At 45.1% G+C, this 24,913-nt stretch overlaps 1 protein-coding gene across 1 annotated transcript in view; it reads right to left on the bottom strand.

Annotated features, from left to right (window-relative positions):
• Nucleotides 1–24,913, bottom strand: part of LOC144481779 (scavenger receptor cysteine-rich type 1 protein M130-like) — a 908,005-nt gene that overhangs the window by 802,438 nt on the left and 80,654 nt on the right. Inside the window, exon 16 of the mRNA XM_078200920.1 lies at nt 24,889–24,913. This exon is cut by the window's right edge and continues 288 nt beyond it. Within this exon, the coding sequence (XP_078057046.1) occupies nt 24,889–24,913 (25 nt within the window). The remainder of the gene's footprint in view (nt 1–24,888) is intronic.

The raw sequence follows: 24,913 nt of genomic DNA on the forward strand, positions 1-24,913 counted from the left end.
GACATGTTCTTGTGCTGTAATTTTCGTTGTTCTTTGCTCTTTGTACATCCCACGACCAATTATTTCTACCTGAACGGGAATCGAAACGAACAATGATATTCCCAAGGCACCTTTCCCATTCTGTGTTCTGAAACTCGGACGTCACAATGCATGATTAAGATTGGCCATTTCTCTATTCCTCTCAGCAAAGCAGGTGCCATTAATCGGCGCCCACCAGGGAGCCCTCCCAATCCCCACTCACGTCATATTAAACCTCACCATTCTCTTTTCCAAATTATCCATGCCCAATGTCTCCTTACAATTCCATTTCTCCGTTGTCCTCCAAACAGTATATGCGTCGGTATTTCGGTGAGAGAGGCAAATATCAGATGCACTCTTCGTGTGAAATAGGGGCATATCAACTTTCTTTGCATGAGATTGCGAAATCATGGTTTTTCTATGTGTGCATGTCTGTGTGTGCGTTTGTGTGTGTGTGAGACAGAGTGTGGGTCTGTCCATGTGTGTATGTGCACGTGCGCACGTGAGAGAGGGAGAGAGCGAGAGAGGGAGCAAGAACAAGAGACAGAGGTCAAAATTAGACAAGGGTTGCATGAGTAAGAGAGAGCAAGATTCAAAAAGATTGCGTGTAAGGGAGGGTGAAATATCAAAACTATTGATGTAAGGGAATGGGGAAAAGACAAGCAGGGCTTCTATGTTTGAGAGGGGAATTTCAGAGAGGGACAGTCAGCATGGCTATGTGAGTGGAAAATCATGTCTCACAAATTTAATTGAGTTTTTTGAAGGGGTAACCAAGAACGCAGATGAGGGCAGTGCAGTTGATGTTCTCTGCATGGACTTTAGCAAGGCCTTTGACAGGGCACGGCTTGGTAGGTTGTTACATCAAGTTAAATCTCACGGGATCCAGGGTCAGGTATCTGAATGGATACAAAATTGGCTTCTTGACGGTAGCCAGAGGGTGTTTGTAGAGAATTGATTTTCAACCTGGAGGCCTGAGATCAGCGGTGTGCCTCAGGGATCAGTGCTAGGCCCACTGTTATTGGTCATTTATATTAATGATTTGGATGAGAATACAGGGGGCATGGTTAGTACGTTTGCAGATGATAACAAGATTGGTGGCATGGTGGACAGTGATGAAGGTTATGTCCAATGGCAGCGGGATCTCGATCAATTGGGCCAGTGGGCTGACGAATGGCAGATGGAGTTCAATTTAGACAAATGCGAGGTGATGCATTTTGGTAGATTGAACAAGGGCAGGACTTAGTCAGTTCATGGTAGGGTGTTGGGGAGAGTTACAAAACAATGAGAACTAGGGGTTATTGTTCATAGCTCCTTGAAAGTGGAGTCACAGGTGGACAGAGTGGTAAAGAAGGCATTCGGCTTGCTTGGTTTCATCGGTCGCAACATTGAATGCAGGAGTTGGGACGTCTCGTTGAAGTTGTACAAGACATTGGTGAGGCCACACTTGGAATACTGTGTGCAATTCTGGCCACCCTATTATAGAAAGGATATTATTGAAGTAGAAAGAGTGCAGAAAAGATTTACGAGGATGGTACCGGGACTTGATGGATTGAGTTATAAAGAACAAAGAACAAAGAATAATACAGCAGAGGATCAGGCCCTTCGGGCCGTCCAAGCCTGCGCCACTCATGTGTGCAACTCGACCATTCGTTTGTATCCCTCTATTTGCAGTCTGTTCATGTGGCTATCTAGATAAGCCTTAAACGATCCCAGCGTGTCCGCCTCAATCACCTTACTTGGCAGTGCATTCCAGGCCCCCACCACCCTCTGTGTAAAATACATCCCCCTGACATCTGTGTTGAACCTTGCCCCACTCACCTTGAACCCGTGATCCCTTGTGTTGTCCAAAAATGCCCAACGATGTGCGTGTTAGGTTGATTGGCGATGCTAAATTTGCCCCTTAGTATCCTGAGATGCGTAGGTTAGAGGGATGAGTCGTTACATATGTAGGGATATGGGTGGGATTGTTGTCGGTGCAGACTCGATGGGCCAAATGGCCTCTGTAGGGTTTCTATGATTCTATGTGTTCGTCATCTCCGATCTGGGACAAAGCTTCCCACTGTCCACTCTATCTATGCCCTTCATAATTTTGTACACTTCTATTAGGTCGCCCCTCATTCTCCGCCTTTCCAGGCAGAACAACCCCAGTTTACCCAATCTCTCCTCATAGCTCAGACCCTCCATACCAGGCAACACCCTGGTAAACCTTTTCTTTATTCTGTCCAAAGCCTCCACGTCCTTCTGGTAGTGTGGCGACCAGAACTGGAGGCAGTATTTGCAATGTGGCCAAAACAACGTTCTATACAGCTGCAACATCATATGCCAACTTTTATATTCTATGCCGCGTCCAATAAAGGCAAGCATGCCATATGCGTTATTCACCACCCTCTCCCCCTGTGCTGCCACCATTAAGGATCTGTGGACTTGTACACCCATGTCCCTCTGTGTGTCTATACTCCTGATGGTTCTGCCATTTATTGTATAACTCCCCCTTACATTAGATTGACAGAAATACATCACTTCGCATTTATCTGGATTAAATTCCATCTGCCATTTCTCCGCCCAATGTTCCAGCCTATCTACGTCCTGCTGTATTCTCTGACAATGTTCATCACTATCCGGAAATCCAGCAATCTTTGTGTCGTCCGCAAACTTACTGATCAAACCAGCGACAACTTCGTCCCAATCACAAACAGCAGAGGTCCCTGTACAGAGCCCTGCGAAACAGCACTAGTCACAGACCTCCAACTGGAAAAAGACCCCTCCACTGTTACCCTCTGTCTTCTATGGCAAAGCCAGTTCTCCACCCATCTCACTCGCTCATCTTTTATCCCGTGAGATTTAACCTTTTGCGCTCGCATGCCATGAGGGACCTTGTCAAACACCTTACTAAAATCCATACAGACGGCATCCACGGCCCTTCCCACGTCAATCGTTTTTGTGACCTCCTCAAAAAACTCAACCAAATTTGTGAGTCATGACCTCCCTCGTACAAAACCATGCTGTCTATCGCTAATGTGATTATTCAGTTCTAAATGCACATATATGCTATCTCTAAGAATCTAATCCAACAATTTCCCTCCCATGGACGTCAAGCTCACTGGCCTATAATTATTGAATTATCCTTGCTACACTTCTTAAATAACGGGACCACATTTGCTATCCTCCAATCCTCTGGGACCTCACCTGTGTCCAGTGAAGAGACAAAGATTTCTGTTAGAGGCCCAGCAATTTCATCTCTTGCCTCCCTGAGGAGTCTAGGATAGATACCATCTGGCCCTGGGGAATTGTCTGTCTTAACGTTTCCTAAAAAACCTAACACTTACTCCCTTGTAATTGAGATTCTTTCTTCCAGGTCAACACATCTCTCTGAGACACTACCAGTCAAAATGTCCCTCTCCTTTGTGAATACTAATGAAAAGTATTCGTTTAGGATCTCCCCTACTGCCTTTGGTTCTGAGCATAATTCCCCTCCTTTGTCCTGGAGAGGTCCGATTCTTTCCCTAACAACTCTCCTGTTCCTAAAGTATGCATAAAATGCCTTAGGATTCTCCTTAATTCTGTCTGCCAAGGATATTTCGTGACCCCTGTTTGCCCTTCTAACTCCCTGTTTGAGTTATTTTCTCCTTTCTCTGTATTCCTCCAGTGTTCCATCTGTTTTTAGCTGCCTGGACCTCATGTATGCCTCTTTTTTCTTTTTGATTAGACCCACAATTTCACTGGTTATCGACGCCTCCCGAATCCTACCTTTCCTCCCCTTCCTCTTTACAGGCCCATGCCTGTCCTGCAGTCCTTTCAACTGCTCCTTAAAAGACTCCCACATGCCAGATGTGGATTTACCCGCGAACAGCCTCTCCCAATCAACGGCCATCAAATCCTGCCGAATCCGTCTGTACATCGAACATAGAACATAGAAAGCCACAGCACAAACAGGCCCTTCGGCCCACAAGTTGCGCCGATCACATCCCCACCTCTACTCCTATCTATAGCCCTCAATCCCATTAAATCCCATGTACTCATCCAGAAGTCTCTTAAAAGACCCCAACGAGTTTGCCTCCACTACCACCGACGTCAGCCGATTCCACTCACCCACCACCCTCTGAGTGAAAAACTTACCCCTGACATCTCCTCTGTACCTACCCCCCAGCACCTTAAACCTGTGTCCTCTCGTAGCAACCATTTCAGCCCTTGGAAATAGCCTCTGAGAGTCTACCCTATCCAGACCTCTCAACATCTTTTAAACCTCTATCAGGTCACCTCTCATCCTTCGTCTCTCCAGGGAGAAGAGACCAAGCTCCCTCAACCTATCCTCATAAGGCATGCCCCCCAATCCAGGCAACATCCTTGTAAATCTCCTCTGCACCATTTCAATGGCTTCAACATCTTTCCTGTAATGAGGTGACCAGAACTGCGCGCAGTACTCCAAGTGGGGTCTAACCAGGGTCCTATGAAGCTGCAGCATTATCTCCCGACTCCTAAACTCAATCCCTCGATTAATGAAGGCCAGTACGCCGTACGCCTTCTTGACCGCATCCTCCACCTGCGAGGCCGATTTAAGAGTCCTATGGACCCGGACCCCAAGGTCCTTCTGATCCTCTACACTGCTAAGAATGGTACCCTTCATATTATACTGCTGCTTCATACCATTGGATCTGCCAAAATGGATCACCACACACTTATCCGGGTTGAAGTCCATCTGCCACTTCTCCGCCCAGTCTTGCATTCTATCTATGTCTCGCTGCAACTTCTGACAGCCCTCCAAACTATCCACAACACCACCTACCTTGGTGTCGTCAGCAAACTTACCAAACCATCCCTCCACTTCCTCATCCAGGTCATTTATGAAAATGACAAACAGCAAGGGTCCCAGAACAGATCCCTGGGACACTCCACTGGTCACTGACCTCCATGCAGAGAAAGACCCCTCCACAGCCACTCTCTGCCTTCTGCAGGCAAGCCAGTTCTGGATCCACAAGGCAGCAGCCCCTTGGATCCCATGCCCTCTCACTTTCTCAAGAAGTCTTGCATGGGGGACCTTATCGAACGCCTTGCTGAAGTCCATATAGACCACATCCACCGCTCTTCCTTCGTCAATGTGTTTGGTCACATTTTCAAAGAACTCAACCAGGCTCGTAAGGCACGACCTGCCCTTGACAAAGCCGTGCTGACTACTTTTGATCATACTAAACTTCTCTAGATGATCATAAATCCTGTCTCTCAGGATCCTCTCCATCAACTTACCAACCACTGAGGTTAGACTTACCGGTCGGTAATTTCCCGGGTTGTCCCTGTTCCCTTTCTTGAATATAGGGACCACATCTGCAATCCTCCAATCCTCCGGAACCTCTCCCGTCTCCATCGACGATGCAAAGATCATCGCCAAAGGCTCCGCAATCTCCTCCCTCGCCTCCCACAGTAACCTGGGGTACATCCCATCCGGTCCCGGCGACTTACCAACCTTGATGCCATTCAATAGTTCCAACACATCCTCTTTCTTTATGTCCACATGCTCGATCCTTTCTGTCCACCGCAAACCAGCAGTACAACCACCCAGATCCCTTTCCACCGTGAATACCGAGGTAAAGTTTTCATTAAGCAGCTCCGCCATTTCTAACGGTTCCGCACAAACTTTTCCCCCTTCACCTTTTAAGGGTCCTATGCCTTCACATCTTATCCTTTTACTCTTGACATATTTGTAGAAAGCCTTGGGATTCTCCTTAATCTGTAGTTCGACTTCCCCCAATTCAGCACCTTACCCTTAGGGCAACACTCATCTTTTTCCATTAAAATCCTAAAGTTTACAGAATTCTGTTCACTATTTGCCACATGTTCCCCTACTGAAACATTGGTGACCTGACCGGGCTCATTCCCCAGTACTAGGTCCAGTATAGCCTCCTCTCTCGTTGGACTGTCAACATATTGTGCCAAAGAACGTTCCTGTACGCATTTTATAATTTCTTCACGGTCCAGGCCCCCAGCCCTAAGCGATTTCCGGTCTGTACAAGGGAAATTAAACAATTCTATTTTTTTCGCACTGGTCCAGAATCTCCTTTCATATCCGTTCCTCAACTTCCCGTGGGCTGTTGGGAGGCCTCTAGTTTACCCCCAGCATAGTGACTGCGCCCTTCCTGTTTCTGAACTCCATCGACAGTGACTCGTTACCTGACCTTCCAAATGGTCCACCCTCTGTACCGCTGCAATATACTCCCTAATCAGCATTGCTACTCCCCCCCTCTCCTAGCCCCTTCTCTGTCTCGCCTAAAACACTTATACCCCGGAATATTCAGCTGCCAGTCCTGTCCTTCTTTTGACCAATTCTCCATCACTGCAACCACATCCAAGTTCCGCACAAGTTCTAAGCTCATCTGTCTTACCCGTGGCGCCCCTTGCATTGAAACAGATGCACTCCAGACCTCCAGGCCCACTGAGGTCATCCCTCCTGCTCTTAGATAGCCTTGTCTTGGCCCCAACCTCGTGCCCAGCCTCAATGCTTATTGACGTATTGCTCTGATTCCCACCCCCTGCCACATTAGCTTAAACACACCCGAACAGCACTAGCAAAACTCCCAGCTGGGATATTCGTGCCCCTCCAGTTTAGGTGGAACCCGTCCTTCTTGTATAAGTGCCATCCTCTCTTGAAGACTTCCCAGTGATCCACGAATTTCAAACCCTCCCTCCTGCACCAGTCTATTAGCCACGCGTTCAGCTGTGCAATCTCCCTGTTCCTAGCCTCACTCGCATGTGGCACTGGGAGTAGTCCAGAGATCGCTACCCTGGAGGGCCTGCTTTTTAGCCTACTACCCAACTCCCTGAATTGCTCTTGCAGGACCTCCCTGCTCTTTCTGCCTATGTCATTTGCACCAATGTGGACAATGACGTCTATCTGGTTACCCGCCCCTTTTAGGATGCTTCCTACCCGCTCAGAGACATCCAGGACCCCGGAACCAGGCAGGCAGACTACCATCCTGGAGTCTCGTTCGCGCCCACAGAACCGCCTGTCTGTGCCTCTAACTATTGCATCCCCCAATACTATTGCTCTCCTCATCCCCCTCTTTCGCTTCTGAGCCACTGAGAGGCTGAAATGAATGCGACTTTTTTGTCTGGAGCGTCGGAGGCTGAGGGGTGACTTTATAGAGGTCCATAAAATAATGAGGGGCATGGACGAGGTAGAAAGTCAATATCGTTTCCCAAAGGTAGGGGAGTCTAAAACTAGTGGGCATAGGTTTAAGGTGAGAGGAGAGAGATGCAAAAGTTTGCAGAGCAGCATTTGTTTGACACAGAGGGTGGTGAGTGTCTGGAACAAGCTGCCAGAGGTAGTAGGAGATGCGCGGACAATTTTCTCTTTTAAAAAGCATTCAGATACTTACATGTGTACGATCGGTCCAGAGGGATATGGGCCAAATGTGGGAATTGGGATTAGTTTAGGGATTAAAAAAAATAAGGGCGGCTTTGGGCAAGATGGGCCGAAGGGCCTGTCTCCATGCTGTAAACCTCTCTGTCTCTATGACTCTAATCAGGCATTGCATGTGAGGGGAGGAATATTCAGAAAGGGCTGAGTGTGAGGACGTTTAGTGCAATATAGGCATTGCATGAGAATGTAAGTCAAGTAAAGTTTATGTTTGGTCACAAGTCGGCTTACATTAACACTGCAATGAAATTACTGTGAAAATTCCCTTGTCGCCACACTCCGTCGCCTGTTAAGTTACACTGAGGGAGAATTTAGCATAGTTAATACACCTAACTGTGACAGACAGCGTTTATATGTATGAGAGCTGAATTTCAGACAGGATTTGCTTATGTATATTGTTCTTCGTTTATGGGTAAGAGAGAAGATTAACATGGTATTTTTGGTGACAAAGGGTAATGTATGGCTGGAGTTTTTGTGTGAAGGGGGAAATACGCTATTCTTTGTGCGAGGGAGGGGGAAATTAACCATACTCAGCCGCACTGCTGGCAGGATAGATTGCTGGCTGTTCAGGTATATATTCCCAGGTTCAGCTTGAACAATAGGATGTGACGAGGCCAAGCGTCAGAGGTGCAGTAAAAGAGGGGGGAATTTATCTCCAACTCAGACGAAAACAAATTATATGTTTATTCAAATAAACAGAAAACGTTGGAAGGTTCAGCAGGTCTCACAGCATACAATCATAGAATCATGGAATAATAAAATCATAGTGTCGTAGAATCATGGCATCATAGAATAATAAAATCACAGAATTTTACAAAAACATGGAATCATAGAAACATGGAAACATAAAATCATGGAAACACGGACAACTAAATCATATAATCATGGAATCATAGAATCATGGTATCATAGAAACATAGAATCGTATAATCGAGAATCATGGAATGATAGAATAATAATAATCATGGAACCAACGAATTCCGACAGTGGCGAGGGATGTCACTCTGCCCAGAAAACCTATACAGACAACAGTCACGCTCAAAATATATCCCCTTATCGTCATGCATTTACCATTTTGTCCCTTGACACGAAGGGACGATTTAGCACGGTCAATCAACGTGACATTCACATCTTTGGGCGAAGATGTTTATCTCTGGAGAGAGAACATTAAAGTTTGGAGTCCAGTTGACCCTTCGACATCACTCAGAACACAGTCAAATTTTAACGTCCACGCAGAATTTGCAAGGAAAAACACACCCTGGATGTCCAGCGAAATAACTGGATCAATTGTGGAACTGGGGTGGGGGGGGGCAATCTGTAGGAGGAGTCACAGGAAATCGGTAGAACGTTGAATGAACGCTTCAATTGCATGCATATGGCAGCACGGTGGTACACTAGTTAGCACTGCTGCCTCAGCACCAGAGACTCCGGTTCAATTACCACCTCATGTAACTGTCTGTTCGGAGTTTGCACATTCTCCCCGTGTCTGCGTGGGTTTATTCCGGGCTGTCCGGTTTCCTCCCACAGTCGGATTATGTTGATTGGCTCTGTTAAATTGACTCCAGTGTCAACGGATCAGCACAGTAAATATGTGGGGTTACAGGAATAGGGCCTGCGTGGAATTGTGGTCGGTGCAGGCTCGATGGACCGAGTGGCCTCGTTCTACACTGCAGGGTTTCTATGATTCTATGATTCTATGATCTACCCAAAATAATGACAACAACATGTGTACTTCAGGCAGAGAAACTACGATGTCCTTGAGAAAATTGCCACGTGCATTCATGAGGTATTGAAGTTGCTGGAAGACGTAAAAATGGACAGATCCTTTGGTCATAATGAACTGCATTCCAGTCTGCTTTGAGGGGCAAGGGAGGACATTTCATCGACTCTCTCCCAAATCTTTAATTCCTCTCTTCCACGGAGATAGTCGCAGATAATTGGAAAATACTTAATGGGTTTCCACTATTTAAGAAGGTATTCAGGGAACTACAGAACTTCAGTCACAAGTCTGTCTTCGAGACCATATTGGAGCACATGTTGAAGGAGAGAAACTCTCTCCTCTTGGACAGGCAACGTTTGATCAGCTTCATTCAGCACGACTTTGCCATCGCGAAGTCATGCCAAAAAAATTATTTTTGAGGAGGTGACCAGTTGTGAAGATCAAGGTCAGGAAACTGATTATGACTGTTTGAAATTCACGAAAATCTTTGACAGTGTCCCTTATGGGACACTAATAGAGTAAGCAAATACATCTGGATGAACATAACTTTGGTTTGAGGGAAAATGCATTCATAATTGGGATACATGTTGGAGTAAGAGTTTTAACAACACCAGATTAAAGTCCAACAGGTTTATTTGGAAGCAAATGCCATTCGCTTTTGAAACGCCACACCTTCGTCAGATGGAGTGGATATCTGCAGATATCCACTCCATCTGACGAAGGAGCAGCGCTCCGAAAGCTAAAGGTATTTGCTACCAAATAAACCTGTTGGACTTTAACCTAGTTTTGTTAAAACGCTTACTGTGTTTACGTGGGCGGCACGGTAGCACAGTGGTTAGCACTGCTGCTTCACAGCTCCAGGGACCTGGGTTCGATTCCCGGTTTGGGTCACTGTCTGTGTGGAGTTTGCACATTCTCCTCGTGTCTGCGTGGGTTTCCTGCGGGTGCTCCGGTTTCCTCCCACAATCCAAAGGTATGCGGGTTAGGTTGATTGGCCATGCTAAAAATTGCCCTTAGAGGCCTGAGATGTGTAGAGTGGAGGGAGTAGTGGGTAAATATGTTGGGATATAGAAACAGAGAAACCCTACAGTGCAGAAGGAGGCTATTCAGCCCATCGAGTCTGCACCGACCACAATCCCACCCAGGCCCGACCCCCACATATTTTACCCGCTAATCTCTCTAACCTACGCATCTCAGGACTCTAAGGGACAATTTTTAAACTGGCCAATCAACCTAACCTGCATATCTTTGGACTGTGGGAGGAAACCGGAGCACCCGGAGGAAACCCACGCAGACACGAGGAGAATGTGCAAACTCCACACAGACAATGACCCGAGCCGGGAATCGAACCCGGGACCCTGGAGCTGTGAAGCAGCAGTGCTAACCACTGTGCTACCGTGCCGCCATGGGGGTAGGGCCTGGGTGGGATTGTGGTCGGTGCAGACTCGATGGGCCGAATGGCCTTTTTCTGTACTGTAGGGTTTCCATGATTCTATGATGATACCCCAGTCCAACGCCGGCATCTCCACATCATTATATGTTGGAGACAGAGGGTGCATGCAGAAGTTTGCTTTACTGGCTGGAAGCCATGTTCAGTGGTGTACTAAAGGGATCTGTGCTGGGACCCTATTAGTCTTCATTTATATAAAACGGCAGAGGTGACTACGTGCGGTGTAGCAAGTACGTTTGCTAATAGAACAAAATTTAGCTGCGTAGTTAATTTTCAGTGTATTAGGTTTAAGGAATATATCGGTGGGATGGCCATGAATGCAGATTAGTGGCATACTCAACTCAACCCTGAAAAGTGTGGCGTTATTTCCTTTGGCAGTAGCAATTTTACCAGGAAGCATTGAATGACGACATCACAATCGTCAGTCCTGATTAAGAAAATGTCTTGTCCTGTGTGTCCATAGATCTCTGAAGGCGGTAGGGGATTTTAGTAGGGTGGTGAAAAAGGCAGATGAGAAAATTGCCATTATCAGTCGAGGCATAGATGACAAACGTAGACATGTCATCTTGGAGTTGCGTAGAACTTTAGTGACGCCGCACCGAGAGGACAATGTGTCGTTCTGGTCGCTACCTTATAGGCAGGATTGATGATACACGAGGGGGTGCAACGGAGATTCACCATGATGTTGCCTGGGATGGGAGATGTAAATTGTAAATGGACGATGGATAGGCTGCTATTTTCTTTCCGTTGGAGCAGAGAAGACAGACAAAAGATCTGATCCCAGCGCACATGTTTATGTGAAGGATCGGCAGGCTGGATAGAGTGCAGCTGTTCCCCTTCTTTGAAGGGTCAGTCACGAGGGGGCACACGTTCGAAGTTTTGGGTCAAGAGGTTGAGGGGAGATCATAGAGAATCATAGAAACCCTACAGTGCAGAAAGAGGCCATTTGGCCCATCGAGTCTGTACTGACCACAATCCCACCCAGGCCCTACTCCCATATCTCTACATGTTTACCTGCTAACCTCCGCATCTCAGGACTCCGAGGGGCAATTTTTAGCATGGCCAATCAACCTAACCTAATGTTTCTTTTTTCCTCAGTGTGTGGCGATGATCCGGAATCTGCTGCCTCGCAGTGTGCTGGGGTGGGGGTGTTGCCTCACATCATTTAAAAAGTAATCAGGTGAGCATCTGGCATGTCATGTCATTCAAGGCTATGGGTCCACTGCTGGTAAGTGAAAATCGATAGATTAGTCAGATGCTTCTTGCTTGTCCGTGCATGCTCGATGTCGCAAAGTGTTATTCTGCGATCATATGTACCAATCTGCCCTCTGCCGCAGAATATCTGAATCACACACGCAACTTTACCAATTTGGCCTTGGTCAATAATGTTTTCCATACGTCCACTTTGCCTCAGGGCTCCAAGCAGATATCTGAGATTTTGTGCAGTCAAGCAAATGAAAGCTTTTTTTAAAATGTTGTGTTGACTATTATCTTTTATTTGCTGGCTTCTGGCTTAACTTAAACAGTTACGTTTGCGAAATGAACCAAAATGGCAGTCCAAGGCAACAGAATCTAAACATTTATTAATCAAATATATGTTTCAATTCGCACTTTACCTGTGTATGATTTCATGTGACTTCTACTTAGAACTCTCTCTTTCCCATCGTTTTGGCTAAACGCAACATTCTATCGCTGATTACGGGATCACAATTGAATGGTAAACTCAATGAAATAAAAAACAACCAAAGTACATAACGAATCGGAGCAATAAAAAAAAATCTTTACTAACTGAACAAATGCAAAGACAGCTTTAGCAAGGTGATATTTCCCATATGATCGATGCAAAACATGCAACGACGTCTTTCTACTTTAACACATGTTAATCCAGGGGCAATTGTCGGAGAATCCGTTTGAAAGGAACCAGTGGGCCGTGCTGGATAACTAGCTGTAGAATGGCTTGTAGAGACCTGATGGAAGGTAACATGGGGGTGTGGGTGGGGGTGTGGGTGGGGGTGAGTAACGTCTGCAACTTTAAATTATACAAATTACCAGAAATGAGCAAGAATGGGAGGGCTTGATTCTGAAACTCATATGAGCCTGGATTCCGCGTTTGTAAAAATTTGCACTTAATGGACAGTGTACATGAATCTCCTTGCTGAGATTCACCAATAGAGAGGGTAACACATCGCCCTGTATTGCACTCCATGGAGCATCTTCAACTCAATGGATATCAATGGTTAGGGAAGCTCATTCAAAGTATGGCATATGCGCAGTGGCTGTTCTTGAACATATATAGGTGGGAAATTCTGAGGAGTTAGTCGTTTCACTGTCACATCTCCTTCGATTTTCCCGACCCTCAGAAGTATTTAGTATGATCTCAGGCTGACGAAAAATCGGGACAGTGAAAGTGTAGTTAAAAGCACAGATAGTTTCGTCATGGTTTGCCAAACACGAATAGAGAGGGCAAAGGAGGCAGCGGTTCTACTTTAGAAAGCAAAGAAATACCAATAAACATATCCAGATGTCACTGACAAATATAACATAGAAGTTCACAGTCTTGTTCTTTGAAGATTGTGGGTCTAGAGCTCTGTACGTGCGGTCATGTTATCCGACCTCCTATATGGAGGTGTCTTCATCGACATAATCACTGCGATCTGGATCCTCCTGATTGCTAATTAGTGGCTGCAGGGTTTGCGTGCGGATTCCTACAGAAAACAAATATTTTATATGCAGCAGAAAGACATAGTGTGGCTCACCATGGCAGTTCACCAATTGTGGGATTGGGAAATGACAGTAAAGCAGCCTCTCACATTTGCTGCTGAAGTATGTGTTTTCTGTGTGTACATATAACACTATATGAAATGTTAGAGCTTTTGCTTCAGTGAATGGCCCCGTGCCATGCCAGCAAGTCATCACTCCGGCGTTCCCTTCTTAAGGACACAGGCAGGACAAGACAATACATGACACATTCTTCAAAATAATTAGCATAGCCCAGCCGCACATTCTCTGAAAAATCATATCACCCAGTGCAGTGTGCAAATGGGGTGTGGGCGCCGAGGACTGGGGGCAAAAACAGACACTTTGTGTAGGCACTGTTTGTTGGAACATTCTCGAGTATTGTATGCAGTTCCGGCATCCACATTTTTGCAAGGATGTGATAGTAGAAGAATAAGGTAGAGGTGATTTACCAAGAAATTTCCTGGATTGGAGAATTTTGACATTAGAGAGACTAAGGAGACTGGGTCTGTTACCTTGGAACAGATATGCGGAGACGGAGAGAGGGCGGGCAGGGGCGTGGGGAGGGGGGGTGATGGGGGCGGGGTATTCAGCTACACAAAATTGAAAACGATTTGGTCGATGGAGTGAGGAGGATTAAGATATTCCCCTTGGTAGTAGCTTTATTGTTAGGACAGAAAGTTTCGGATGGCATGTGGGGTGAAAACAGTTTCACCTAGAAGGTGTTCGCAGTCTCGAATTCACTTCCAGGAAGTGTGCTTGAGGCAGAGTTCAAGGCATATAGGCTATGAACCAGGTGTTGCAAAATGGGATTTGAATAGTTGGTCGCTTGTCCTTGACCAGCAGTGATGCAGACCACTATGTCCCTCTATATCGCCCCTTCTGGTGATTCCTGATGAACTGCATTAATCTGATCCCCTGTACGACAGCTTGAAATAACAAAAAGGCCAATATCTGGCTGAGGAAGGAGAGATATAATGGACGGGCTAAAAAAAAAAATAGTTACACCTGTGCCATTAATGGGATGGTCAATTAATTACAGATGTAAGATGGGTCTACAGGGTCATTAGCCAAATGTGGGCAATTTGGACGAGCTTCGTGGTAAAGACTGGGCGGCATGGACAAGTTGGACCAAAGGGACTTTTTCCATGCTGTAAACCTCTTTGACTCTCTGACTCTATGATTTCAGACTTCATTAAAACAGCGAGGCTGATGGTAAGAATAGGACAGTTGCAAAACTAACCGTCGTCTTTCTTCCCGAATCATATCCAGGTCGCAGATCGACAGTGCAGTTTACAGCTGGCGCTTGTAATGAAAATGCAGACTTTACTCTTCTTACCTGTCCTTGACCAAATGTATCCATATTTCCGATAGCGATTTGCAACAAAAACAGCCATGACAATTAAAATTAATCCAGCCACACAAAAGCCAATGATTCCTTTCCTCTTCGATGACCCTGCAAAGGTAAATGACAAAGTTGACTCAAATGCTGCCTCGAGCTTGGGAATTTTCACATCGATCCTGGTACAATTATTAAATGACAAATATTAGTTCTTGGGGTCGGATTGCTGCTGGGTTTATTGTTGCATCGCTCATTCCCATTGTGAAGTTGGAACCGAAGGCCATATTGAAACATCTGGGTTTGGAAATTCCACTTTGTTATTGGAGAAGGAACTCTGGTATTGAAATGTGAGACCAGTATTGCCGTTCAGCTTGCCAATGGGATAATAAAAAAAAACTTAAGATAATTTAATCTACTGGAGATAGAAAAGAGAGTAAACAGAAACAGAAAATGCTGGAAAATCTCTGCAGGTCCGACAACATCGGTGGGGACAGAATAGGGCCAAGGTTACAAACCTAGAAGACCCTCCACCAGAGCTGACAAAAGGAAATCTGGACTCGAAACATTAGCTTTATTCTCTCCCCACATTTGCTGTCAGAACTGTTGAGATTGTCCATCATTTTTGGTTTTTGTTGTGTTTCACATTCCCGCATCTGCTGTGTTTTGCTAATTTTTATTGAAGAAAGGAGAGTGTTCCTCAACAGGTAGGGCGCGGCAGTGCCAAGTGTCGATGTACAAGGAGACCTCGGTGGCACTTCCCATAAGTTACTGGACTTTAACCTGCAGATTAACAATAGCAGTCAGAAGACGAATGACATGCTAGCCTTTTATTATCACGGGAATGGAGTACAGGAGTAAGGAAATCTTATTGCATTTTTCTCGAGCATTGGTGTGAACTCACCACGTGTATTGTGTGCATCTTTTCTTTCCACATCTGAGAGAAAATGTCGGTGCCAGAGAGCGAGTGCAACAAATGATTCATCAGTATGAACTTCGAACAGCAGAATTGTGTTATGAAGAAAGATTGAGAAAACTATCTGTAAGCTGGAGGGTTTAGAATAATGAGAGTTGATTTCGTGGAAGTGTACCAAATCCATACGTAAATCGACAGGATAGGACTGAAGATTGTTTCCGTGGTTTTCCTTCTGTAAAGAGGGAAACTGGTCGAAAGCGAAGATGTAGGCGACAGGGGACTGGATTGTGTAAAAAACTCTTCAAAAAGAAGACTGCGATTTTTGGAAATGACTGGCCAGGCTGTTGAGGCGACACAATCATTGAGTTTGTCCGGGGTTTGGATGGGCGGGTGCTGGGGGGGAAGGGGGCCGCGGGGGGGGGGGGGGGGGGGGGGCGGAGAGAATATAATTCTGTACTGCAATGCTATCAAGTGAGTTGAGGATACTGCAAGAAGATGACACTGATGTTCATGATCAGCTATGGTCTAATTTAATCACGGAATCTATTAGCAGAATGTCCTTCTCATGTTTCCAAGCTAATGTGCTGCAGGGGAAATCAAGCTGCTTTCAAGTTCATACTGTTCTTGTTAACTTCATTGGTGGGGTTTTGAAAGCAGTTGTTGAAGAACCATTCTCAAGTTTCTTCAGTGAATATTCAAAAAATGTTCGGCCAGTGCTGGAGCAAGCGAATGGTTCTGGCTTTGGAACGGTGACCAACCAAAGGAGCTGTTCTGTAATTGGTGACTGGAACCACTTGTGCACTACTGCAACTGTATTCATTCAGGCAAAGATTGTGCAAAATTGAAACTAGCCAAAGCTGGATTTAGTTGTTTATTACAGGCAACGAATTAAATAAATCAGGATCTGAAATTTTACTGAAATGTTCTGCTCATTATATATGTGTGCATCTCAAGGAAAGGCATTACTTCGTTTTGAACAGGAAAATATAAGTCGGTTTCAACAACTCTCAAATTGGGGACATCAAACGAACTGACACTGGGAGATAAACTTTCATGTGGAAGGATATATGGATGGATGAATGGATTGATGGATGGATGGATGGATGGATGGACGGTGGACGGATGGACAGGTGGACGGACGGACGGGTGGATGTTTGGATTGATCGATGGATGGACGGACGAACGGACAGACGGATGGACGGACGGACAGAGAGGCAGATTAATAGAATGGCAGCTCGCCGCCAAGTAGATGGATGAAATTGTGATATTCAAACACTTTGATAATCATTTGGATATTGGAAAGCAATGTCCCAACGCTGAATTCAGCAACGATTTCGAAGCTTTCGAATGACTTTTTGCACAATTAGTCAGGATATAATTTTGCATATCTCAGAGGCAAGGCTGTACAAAATCTGCAGCACTTCCGTCCAATTGATAGAAGTATTTAATGAAATTCACGAGTGCACGTTTGTCAGGACTTAGGCATTGCAAATTACCTGGGGCACCTCCTCTATGACTCGATAGCGTATCTATAATGAAAACCAGATAACACTTTCGAATTAGAAGGTGAATGCGTACATTGCACCAAACTGTGATTGATACATCATACAAATAAACAAGCTGCGTTCTTTAATGAAAAAAAAACAATGTTTAATTGCGAATAAAATGAGTCACTTGACCTGTGACATAATATGAGCCGACGCACACGCCAGTTGGAGAGAGACTGCAAACGGTGTGAGATTTCAGCCAGAGTGAGGGAATCGGGAATTTGGAGCTCAGTGGGAATTCGGTGCAGAGGGAAAGAGGTGTTCATATTAGGACGGAGCAGAGAGGCGGGGCTGCGAGTGGGACATCACAGCAAGTGGGAGGGCGAAGAAAATCAAACCGTGGCGTCACAGACAGTAGATAAGTGATTGGCAGGTGGCTGGGAAGTAGTATTATTTTTCTTTTTTCTCTTGGCATTGTAGTTTTTTCCTGTACACTGCAATAGTGCTTCCCTGCAAATTTTGTGGTTTATAATTTTTAAAGATTATTTTCCGCAGTAACGAGGAGCAGGAGAGAAAGGCCTGGTAGAATTGAATATAATCTGAAACAAAACACCCTTCAAAAGTTTAATTTAAAGTTGTAAGGCATGACAGGAGAGCTCCAAGTTGCGGTTTGCTCCTCTAGCGTTATACATAGAGCATAGAACAGTACAACACAGAACTGGCCCTTCGGCCCACGATGTTGTGCCGAGCTTTGTCTGAAACCCAGATCAAGCTATATCCTCCCTATCATCCCGACGTGCTCTATGTGCCTATCCAATAGCTTCTTAAATGTTCCGAAAGTTTCTGACTCCACTATCCCTGGAGGCAGTCCATTCCACACCCCAACCACTCTCTGAGTAAAAAAACCTACCTCGGACATCCTTCCTATATCTCCCACCATGAACCGAAATTTGTGCCCCCGAGTTACCCCTCCAGTCGCCCGAGGAAATAGTATTTGAACGTTCACTCTATCTATCCCCCTCATCATCCTATAAACCTCTATCAAGTCTCCTCTCAACCTCCTCCGCTCCAAAGAGAAAAGCCCAAGTTCCCTCAACCTTTCCTCATAAGACCTACCCTCCAAAACAGGCAGCATCCTGGAATATCTCCTTTGCACTCTTTCCAGCGCTTCCACATCCTTCTTATAGTGAGGTGAGCAAAACTGCACGCAATATTTCAAATGTGGTCTCACCAAGGTCCTGTACAGTTGCAGCATAACCCCACGGCTCTTAAACTCAATACCCCTGTTAATGAACGCCAACACACTATAGGCCTTCTTCACGGCTCTATCCGCTTGAGTGGCAACGTTCAGAGATCTGTGGATATGAACCCCAAGATCTCTCTGTTCCTCCACATTCTTCAAAACCCTAGATTTGACCATGTAATCCACATTTAAATGTGTACTACCAAAGTGAATCACCTCGCATTTATCAGTTTTAAACTCCATTTGCCATTTTTCATCCCAGCTCTGCGCCATATCTATATCTCTTTGCAGCCTACAACAGCCCTCCACCTCATCCACTACTCCTCCAATTTTGCTGTCATCAGCAAAGTTACTGATGCACCCTTCAGCCCCCTCCTCCAAGTCACTTATACAAATTACAAACAGCAGAGGACCAAGCACTGATCCCTGTGGCACTGCGCTGATAACCGGTTTCCAGTCTGAAAATTTTCCATCCACCACCACCCTCTGTCTTCTGTTAGATAGCCAGTTACCGATCCAATCGGCGAAACTTCCCTCTATCCCACAAATCCTTACTTTCTTTTTATTCCGACCACGGGGGACTTTATCGAACTTACTAAAATCCGTGTATATGACATCAACTGCACTACCTCTGTGGTTCATGTATGTGGCAGGCTGGGGACAGCTCCAGTCCCCACGTTCAGTGTGTGCGCAGGAAGTGTCTCCAGCTACAGCTCCTGGAAGCTCGAGTTTCAGAGCTTGGGCGCTAGCTGGAGACACTGTGGAACATCCGCAAGTCAGAGAATATCGTGGATAGCACATCTAGAGAAGTGGTCACACCGTAGGCTCAGACTCCGCAGGCAGGAAGGGAACGGGTGACCACCAGACAGGAGAACAGCAATAGGCAGATAGCGCAGGAATCTGCGATGGCCATTCCCCTGCAAAACAGATATATCATTTTGGGTACGGTTGTGGGAAATGACCTCTCAGCAGCCAAATTCGTTGCACCACGTTCAGCTCTGCTGCAGAGGGGAGGGGTCAAATGTGTACCAATGCAATAGTTATAGGCGATTCAGTTGCAAAGGGGATAGACAGGCGTGTCTGTGGCCACAAGCCAGGCTCCAGGATGATAGGTTGCCTCCCTGGTGCTCGGGTCAAGGTTGTCTCGAAGCAAGACATTCTGGAGGGGGGAAGGTGAACAAACACAAGTTGTGGTACGCATTGGTACAAACGACATAGGTACAAAAGACAAAGGATGAGGTCCTAAAAGCAGAATACAGTTAGCACGGTGACACGACAGCGATCCTGGGCGGCACGGTGGTACAGTGGTTAGCGCTGCTACCCTAACAGCACCAGGGACCCGTGTTCAATTCCGACCTTGGTTCCCGTGTCTGCATGGGTTTAGTTTGACTGCTCCGATTTCCTCCCACAGTCTTAAGATGTGCGTGTTAGGTTGATTGGTCATGCTAAATTGATCGTATTGTCAGGAGGATTAGCAGGGTAAATATGTGGGTTTAATGGAATCGGGCCTGGTTTGATTGTGGGCAGTACAGACTCGATGGGCGGAATGGACCACTCCTGTACTGGTTATATGATATGATTCTCAGAAAAAAGTTAAGAAGTCGGACTTCAAAGGCTCCGATCTCAGGATTGCTACCAGTGCCACGTGCTGGTCAGAGTCGAACTGACAGACTATGCCGGATGAATATTTGGCTGAAGATTTCTGGCAGTGGGAGGGGTTCAGGGTCCTGGGGCTTTGGTACCTGTGCTGCGGGATGTGGAACCTGTACAAATTGGACAGGTTTCACCTGGGCAGGACCGGGAATTATGTTTGAGGGGGACTGTTTGCTCGAGCCGTTGGGAAGAATTTAAACTAATATGCCAGGGGGATGGGAACCTATGCAAGTATTCGGAGAACGATGGAGGAAAGACTAAAACAAAGGGTAGAAAAGGGAATAACAAAAGTGATAGGGAAAGAAACCAAGGACACAGTACAAACAGAGCGATAGAGAAAATATTGGGGAGCGAGACAAACAATGTTGAAAATATATGCTTAAAGGCTCGGGGACATAATGCGTGAGCATCTGCAATAAATTCAATCAAGCAGATTGAAATAAACGGTCAACGATGTAATTGGGAGTACGGAGACACGGCTGCAGAGTGACCAGGAATAGGAATTCAAATTCCCAGGGTATTAAATATTTAGGAAGGACAGGCATAAAGTAACAGTTGGTGGAATGGCAATGCGGGGTGAAGAAGAAATTAACACAACAGTGAGAAAGGATGTTAGCTCTGAAAACGTGGAGTCTGTATGGGTAGAGTTGAGAAATACCGAGGCAAAAACATGAGTGGGTGTCATATATCGACACAAACTGCAGTGGTGATGTTGGGAATGGCGTTCCTCACGAAATTAGAGATTCATATAATCAGGGATTATCGTTGATTTTGGCTGATTTTAATCTGCACGTTAAATTAGCCACATTGGCGTCGAGGAGGAATTCCTGGAGTGTATACGGGATTTTCTTTTTGTCCAATATGTGAACGAGCTAGATAGGCCATCTTCGACTGGGTACTGTGTAATGAGAATGGGATCATTGCCAATCCAGCTGTACGAGACCGCTTGGGAATGAGCGACCATGACATGATGAGCATTTTTTACCAAGACGGGCAGTGATTCGAAGAGGAGGGTGCTGAATCTTAATAAGGAAACTATGGAAATATGAGGCCTGAGCTGGCCTTGATAGATTGGGGACAGTTACTTAAAGGGATGACAGTGGATAGGCAGTGGCAAACATTCAAGGAACGCAGGTGGGAACTGCAGCAACTATTTATTCCTGTTTGTCACCAAAGGGAAATGGGAAAGAGGGCTATTCATGGCTGAAAAAGGAAATTAGAGAGACCATCCAACCGAAGGAAGAAGCATACAATGTGTCTAAGAAAGATAATCGGTCTTAGTCTTGGAAGCAGTTTAGAATTCAGCAAAGACGGATCGAGCGATTGATGAAGAATGGGAAAATACAGTGGACAGTAAGCTTGCAGGGAACAAAAAGACTGACTCGAAGATTTTCTATAGATACGTGAAGATAAAGAATTTGGTAAAGACAAATGTGGGTCTCCTGCAGACAGAAATGTAGGAATGTATAATAGGGGACAAAGAAATGGCTGAGCAACTGAACACATACATTGGTTTTGTCTTCACAAAAGAGGATACAAAACAAATGCCAAAAATGTTGGAGAAGGCAAGATTTAATGAGAGCGGAGAAGTGAGGCAGATGAATATGAGTAGAGAAATGGTGATGGGAAAATTGATGGGATTGAAGGTGGATATATACTTTGGGCCAGATAATCTACATCCGAGATTACTTAACGAAGTGGCCCTTGAAATATTGGATTAATTGTTGGTCGTCTTCGAATCTTCTATATACGGTGTAATAGTCTCTGCAGATTGGAGGGTAACTAATGTCACTCCAATATTCAGAAAGGGAGGTAGAGAGAAAACAGGGAATTATAGACCAGCCAGCTTAACATCGGTAATGGGGAAAATATCGAATCCATTATGAATAAGTGTATAGCGGAGCATTTAGAAAGCAGTGGCAAGATCAGGCAGAGTCAGCATGGATTTGAAGGGGAAATCATGCTTGACACATTGGTTGGAATTATTTGAAGATGTAACTAGTAAAGCTGACAAGGGAGGTTCCGTCGAAGCAATATATTTGGACATTCAGAAAGCGTTTGACAAAGTCCTGTATGAGAGATTATCATGCAACATTAAAGTGCATGGGATTGGGGGAAGTGTATTGAGATGGTTAGAAAACTGGTTGACAGAGAGGAAGCAATGAGTAGGAATTAATGGTTGCTTTTCAAGATGTCAGGCAGTAACTGGTGGGGTGTCACAGCGATCGGTTCTGAGACTCAAGCTATTCGCAATATGTATTGATGTTTTGGATGAGGAAACAAAATGTAACATCTCACGGTTTGCAGAAGATACCAAATTGGGTGGGAGGGTGAACTGTGACGAGGATGCAGAGATCCTTCAGTGTGATCTGGGTAGGTTGGATGAGTCAGCAAATCAATGGCAAATGCAGTATAATTTGGATGAATGTGAGGTTATTCACTTTGGAAGGAAAAAACAAATAACAAGGCAGATTGCGAACTTATTGGCTGTAAATTGGGGGAGGGGACCTGGGTGTCCTTGTGCACCAGTCACTGAAGGTAAGCATGCAGGTGCAGCAGACGGTAGAGAAGGCAAATAATGTGTTGGCCATCATTGCAAGAGACTTCGAGTGCAGGAGCAGGGATGTGATGTTGCAATTAAGCAGGGCCTTGGTGAGGCCACACTGAGAGTATTGAGTGTAGTTTGGTCTCATTTTCGAAGGAAGGATGTTCTTTTTCTCGAGTGAGTGCAGTGAAGGTTTACCAGGCTGATTCTGGGGATGGCAGGGCTGATGTATGAGTAGAGATAGACTCAGTTAGTATTGGTTTTCATGAAGTTCAGCCGAATGGAGACTTAAAACATTCTTACAGGACTGGACAGAGTCGATGCAAGAATGGATGTTCCCGATGGTAGGGGAGTCAAGAACAAGAGGCCACAGTTTGCGGATTCAGGATAAACCATTTAGGACAGAGGTGAGGAGACATTACTTCAGCCAATGAGTGGTGAGCATGTGGACTTCATTACCACAGTTAGTAGTTGATGCCAAAATATTGAATGTATTCAAGAGGCGGCTAGATATAGCACTTGATGCGAATGGGATCAAAGGTTGTGGAATGAAAGCAGGATTTGATTATTGAGTTGGACGAACAGCCATGATCGAAATGAATGGTGGAGCAGGCTCAAAGGGCACAATGGCCTCCTCCTGCTCTTATTTATTTTGTTTCTATGTTTCGATGAGCTCGTTCTGCCAAATTCGATATGCGTAACTCTCTGGCACATGGTAAGCAGAGTTCATTGTGATAACTCAGTTTCACGTATTTGCATGGACACGTGGTGCAGTTGTCATTATAATAATTGGAGATAGGTCTGCCTCTCTCTTCTCTGATTGTGCAGGCGTCACATGATTGGTTTCAATTCTAAATAAATCCTCCTCCCTAGAACAATTTGAGATCAAACTGAAATGAGCATTCATTGTGGAACGGGCGATGAGCAAACAATTCTCAAATTCACTGAGCCTTGGAGGCTTCTTTCTGGTGCCGTTTGCTCTTCGAACCGCGGAGACCATAAACATAATACTTCACAGAAGTGACCATTCGGCCCTTCTTCTCTATGCACAACCAAACACACCAACCTGCCCGATCAAATCTAATCTTCCTGCAAACGGCACTTAACGCTGCAGCTTTCAACATATCAGATGCAGATAAATAAAACGAAAAGTTTCAGGGTCACTGCCTCCACCATCAACTCAGGCAAAAAAGTACAGACACCCTGCAACGTCCACATAGAAAAGTTTTCCACTTGTCCACTTTAATTGTTCTGCCACTTAGTTTGAATGCTTGATCCCTGGTTTCTGTAATTCTCCATAAAAGGAAACAGGGTTCCTGTTCAGGCACTATCTCTGCCACTGACTATTTTAAATACTGCAACAGTGTCAGCTCTCAGCCTTTTCTGTTCCACGAGGAGAAACACAAGCTTCTCCAATCTCTCCTCGTGCCTACAATTCTCCAGCCTTGGTATCATTCTAGGAATGCTTCTGACACCGTTGCCAAAGACATTATGTCCCTGTTGAAGCTTGATGATCTATGATAGCACCATGGAACCATAGAAAATTACAGCTCAGAAACAGGCCTTTTGGCCCTTCTTGTCTGTGCCGAACCATTTTCTGCCTACTCCCACTGACTTGCACTTGGAGCATATCCCATATATATATATATATATATATATATATATATATATATATATATATATATATATATATATATATATATATATATATATATATATATATAATATTATATTACAATGATATTTGACCATGAATTGATTGTAATTAATTGAATGCTCCAAATTATTATTTTATGGTGAAAAACACGATGCATATGGAAACGTATGGCAGCAAGGTATATAATAAATTGGACAAAAATAGCACACATGTTAATCCACGAAGAAGTGGAATATGTGTGTGTGTGTGCGCACGCGCGTCTGCGAGAAACAGAGAGATTGTGTGTGTTTGCGAAAGAGAGAAATAGGGAGGGTATCTGTGTATGTGAGTTCATGTGTGCCTGTATGAGCGTTTCTGCGTCTGCAAGACAGAGAGAGATAGAGAAAGAGGATTTGTATCCGTGAGTGTGTGTTTTTCTGTGTGTCTTTGTGTATGTGGGGTTGGGGGGAGTGTTGCTGAGTTAGTTTGTTACTGAGGGTCAGGGACGGAATTTGTGAGTGTCTGTGAGTGGGTGTAAGAGACACAGAACGTGCGTGGGAGAGAGCGTGCGTGAGAACATGTGTGAGAATCTGTGCAAGGATGTCAATGTGTTCTCCTGAAAAATTGAGAGATTATTCCCTGAGTAAAATTCTGCACACGGGGCAATGTAGGTCTAATAATGAATAATTGGTTTGAAACCGGAGCATTTTATTGAAACTAACTGGGAATCTCACCACATCCAAATGTTAATCTCACCTGTGA

This window comes from Mustelus asterias, chromosome 32, assembly GCF_964213995.1.
Source record: "Mustelus asterias chromosome 32, sMusAst1.hap1.1, whole genome shotgun sequence".
In the NCBI taxonomy this organism is placed as follows: domain Eukaryota; kingdom Metazoa; phylum Chordata; class Chondrichthyes; order Carcharhiniformes; family Triakidae; genus Mustelus; species Mustelus asterias.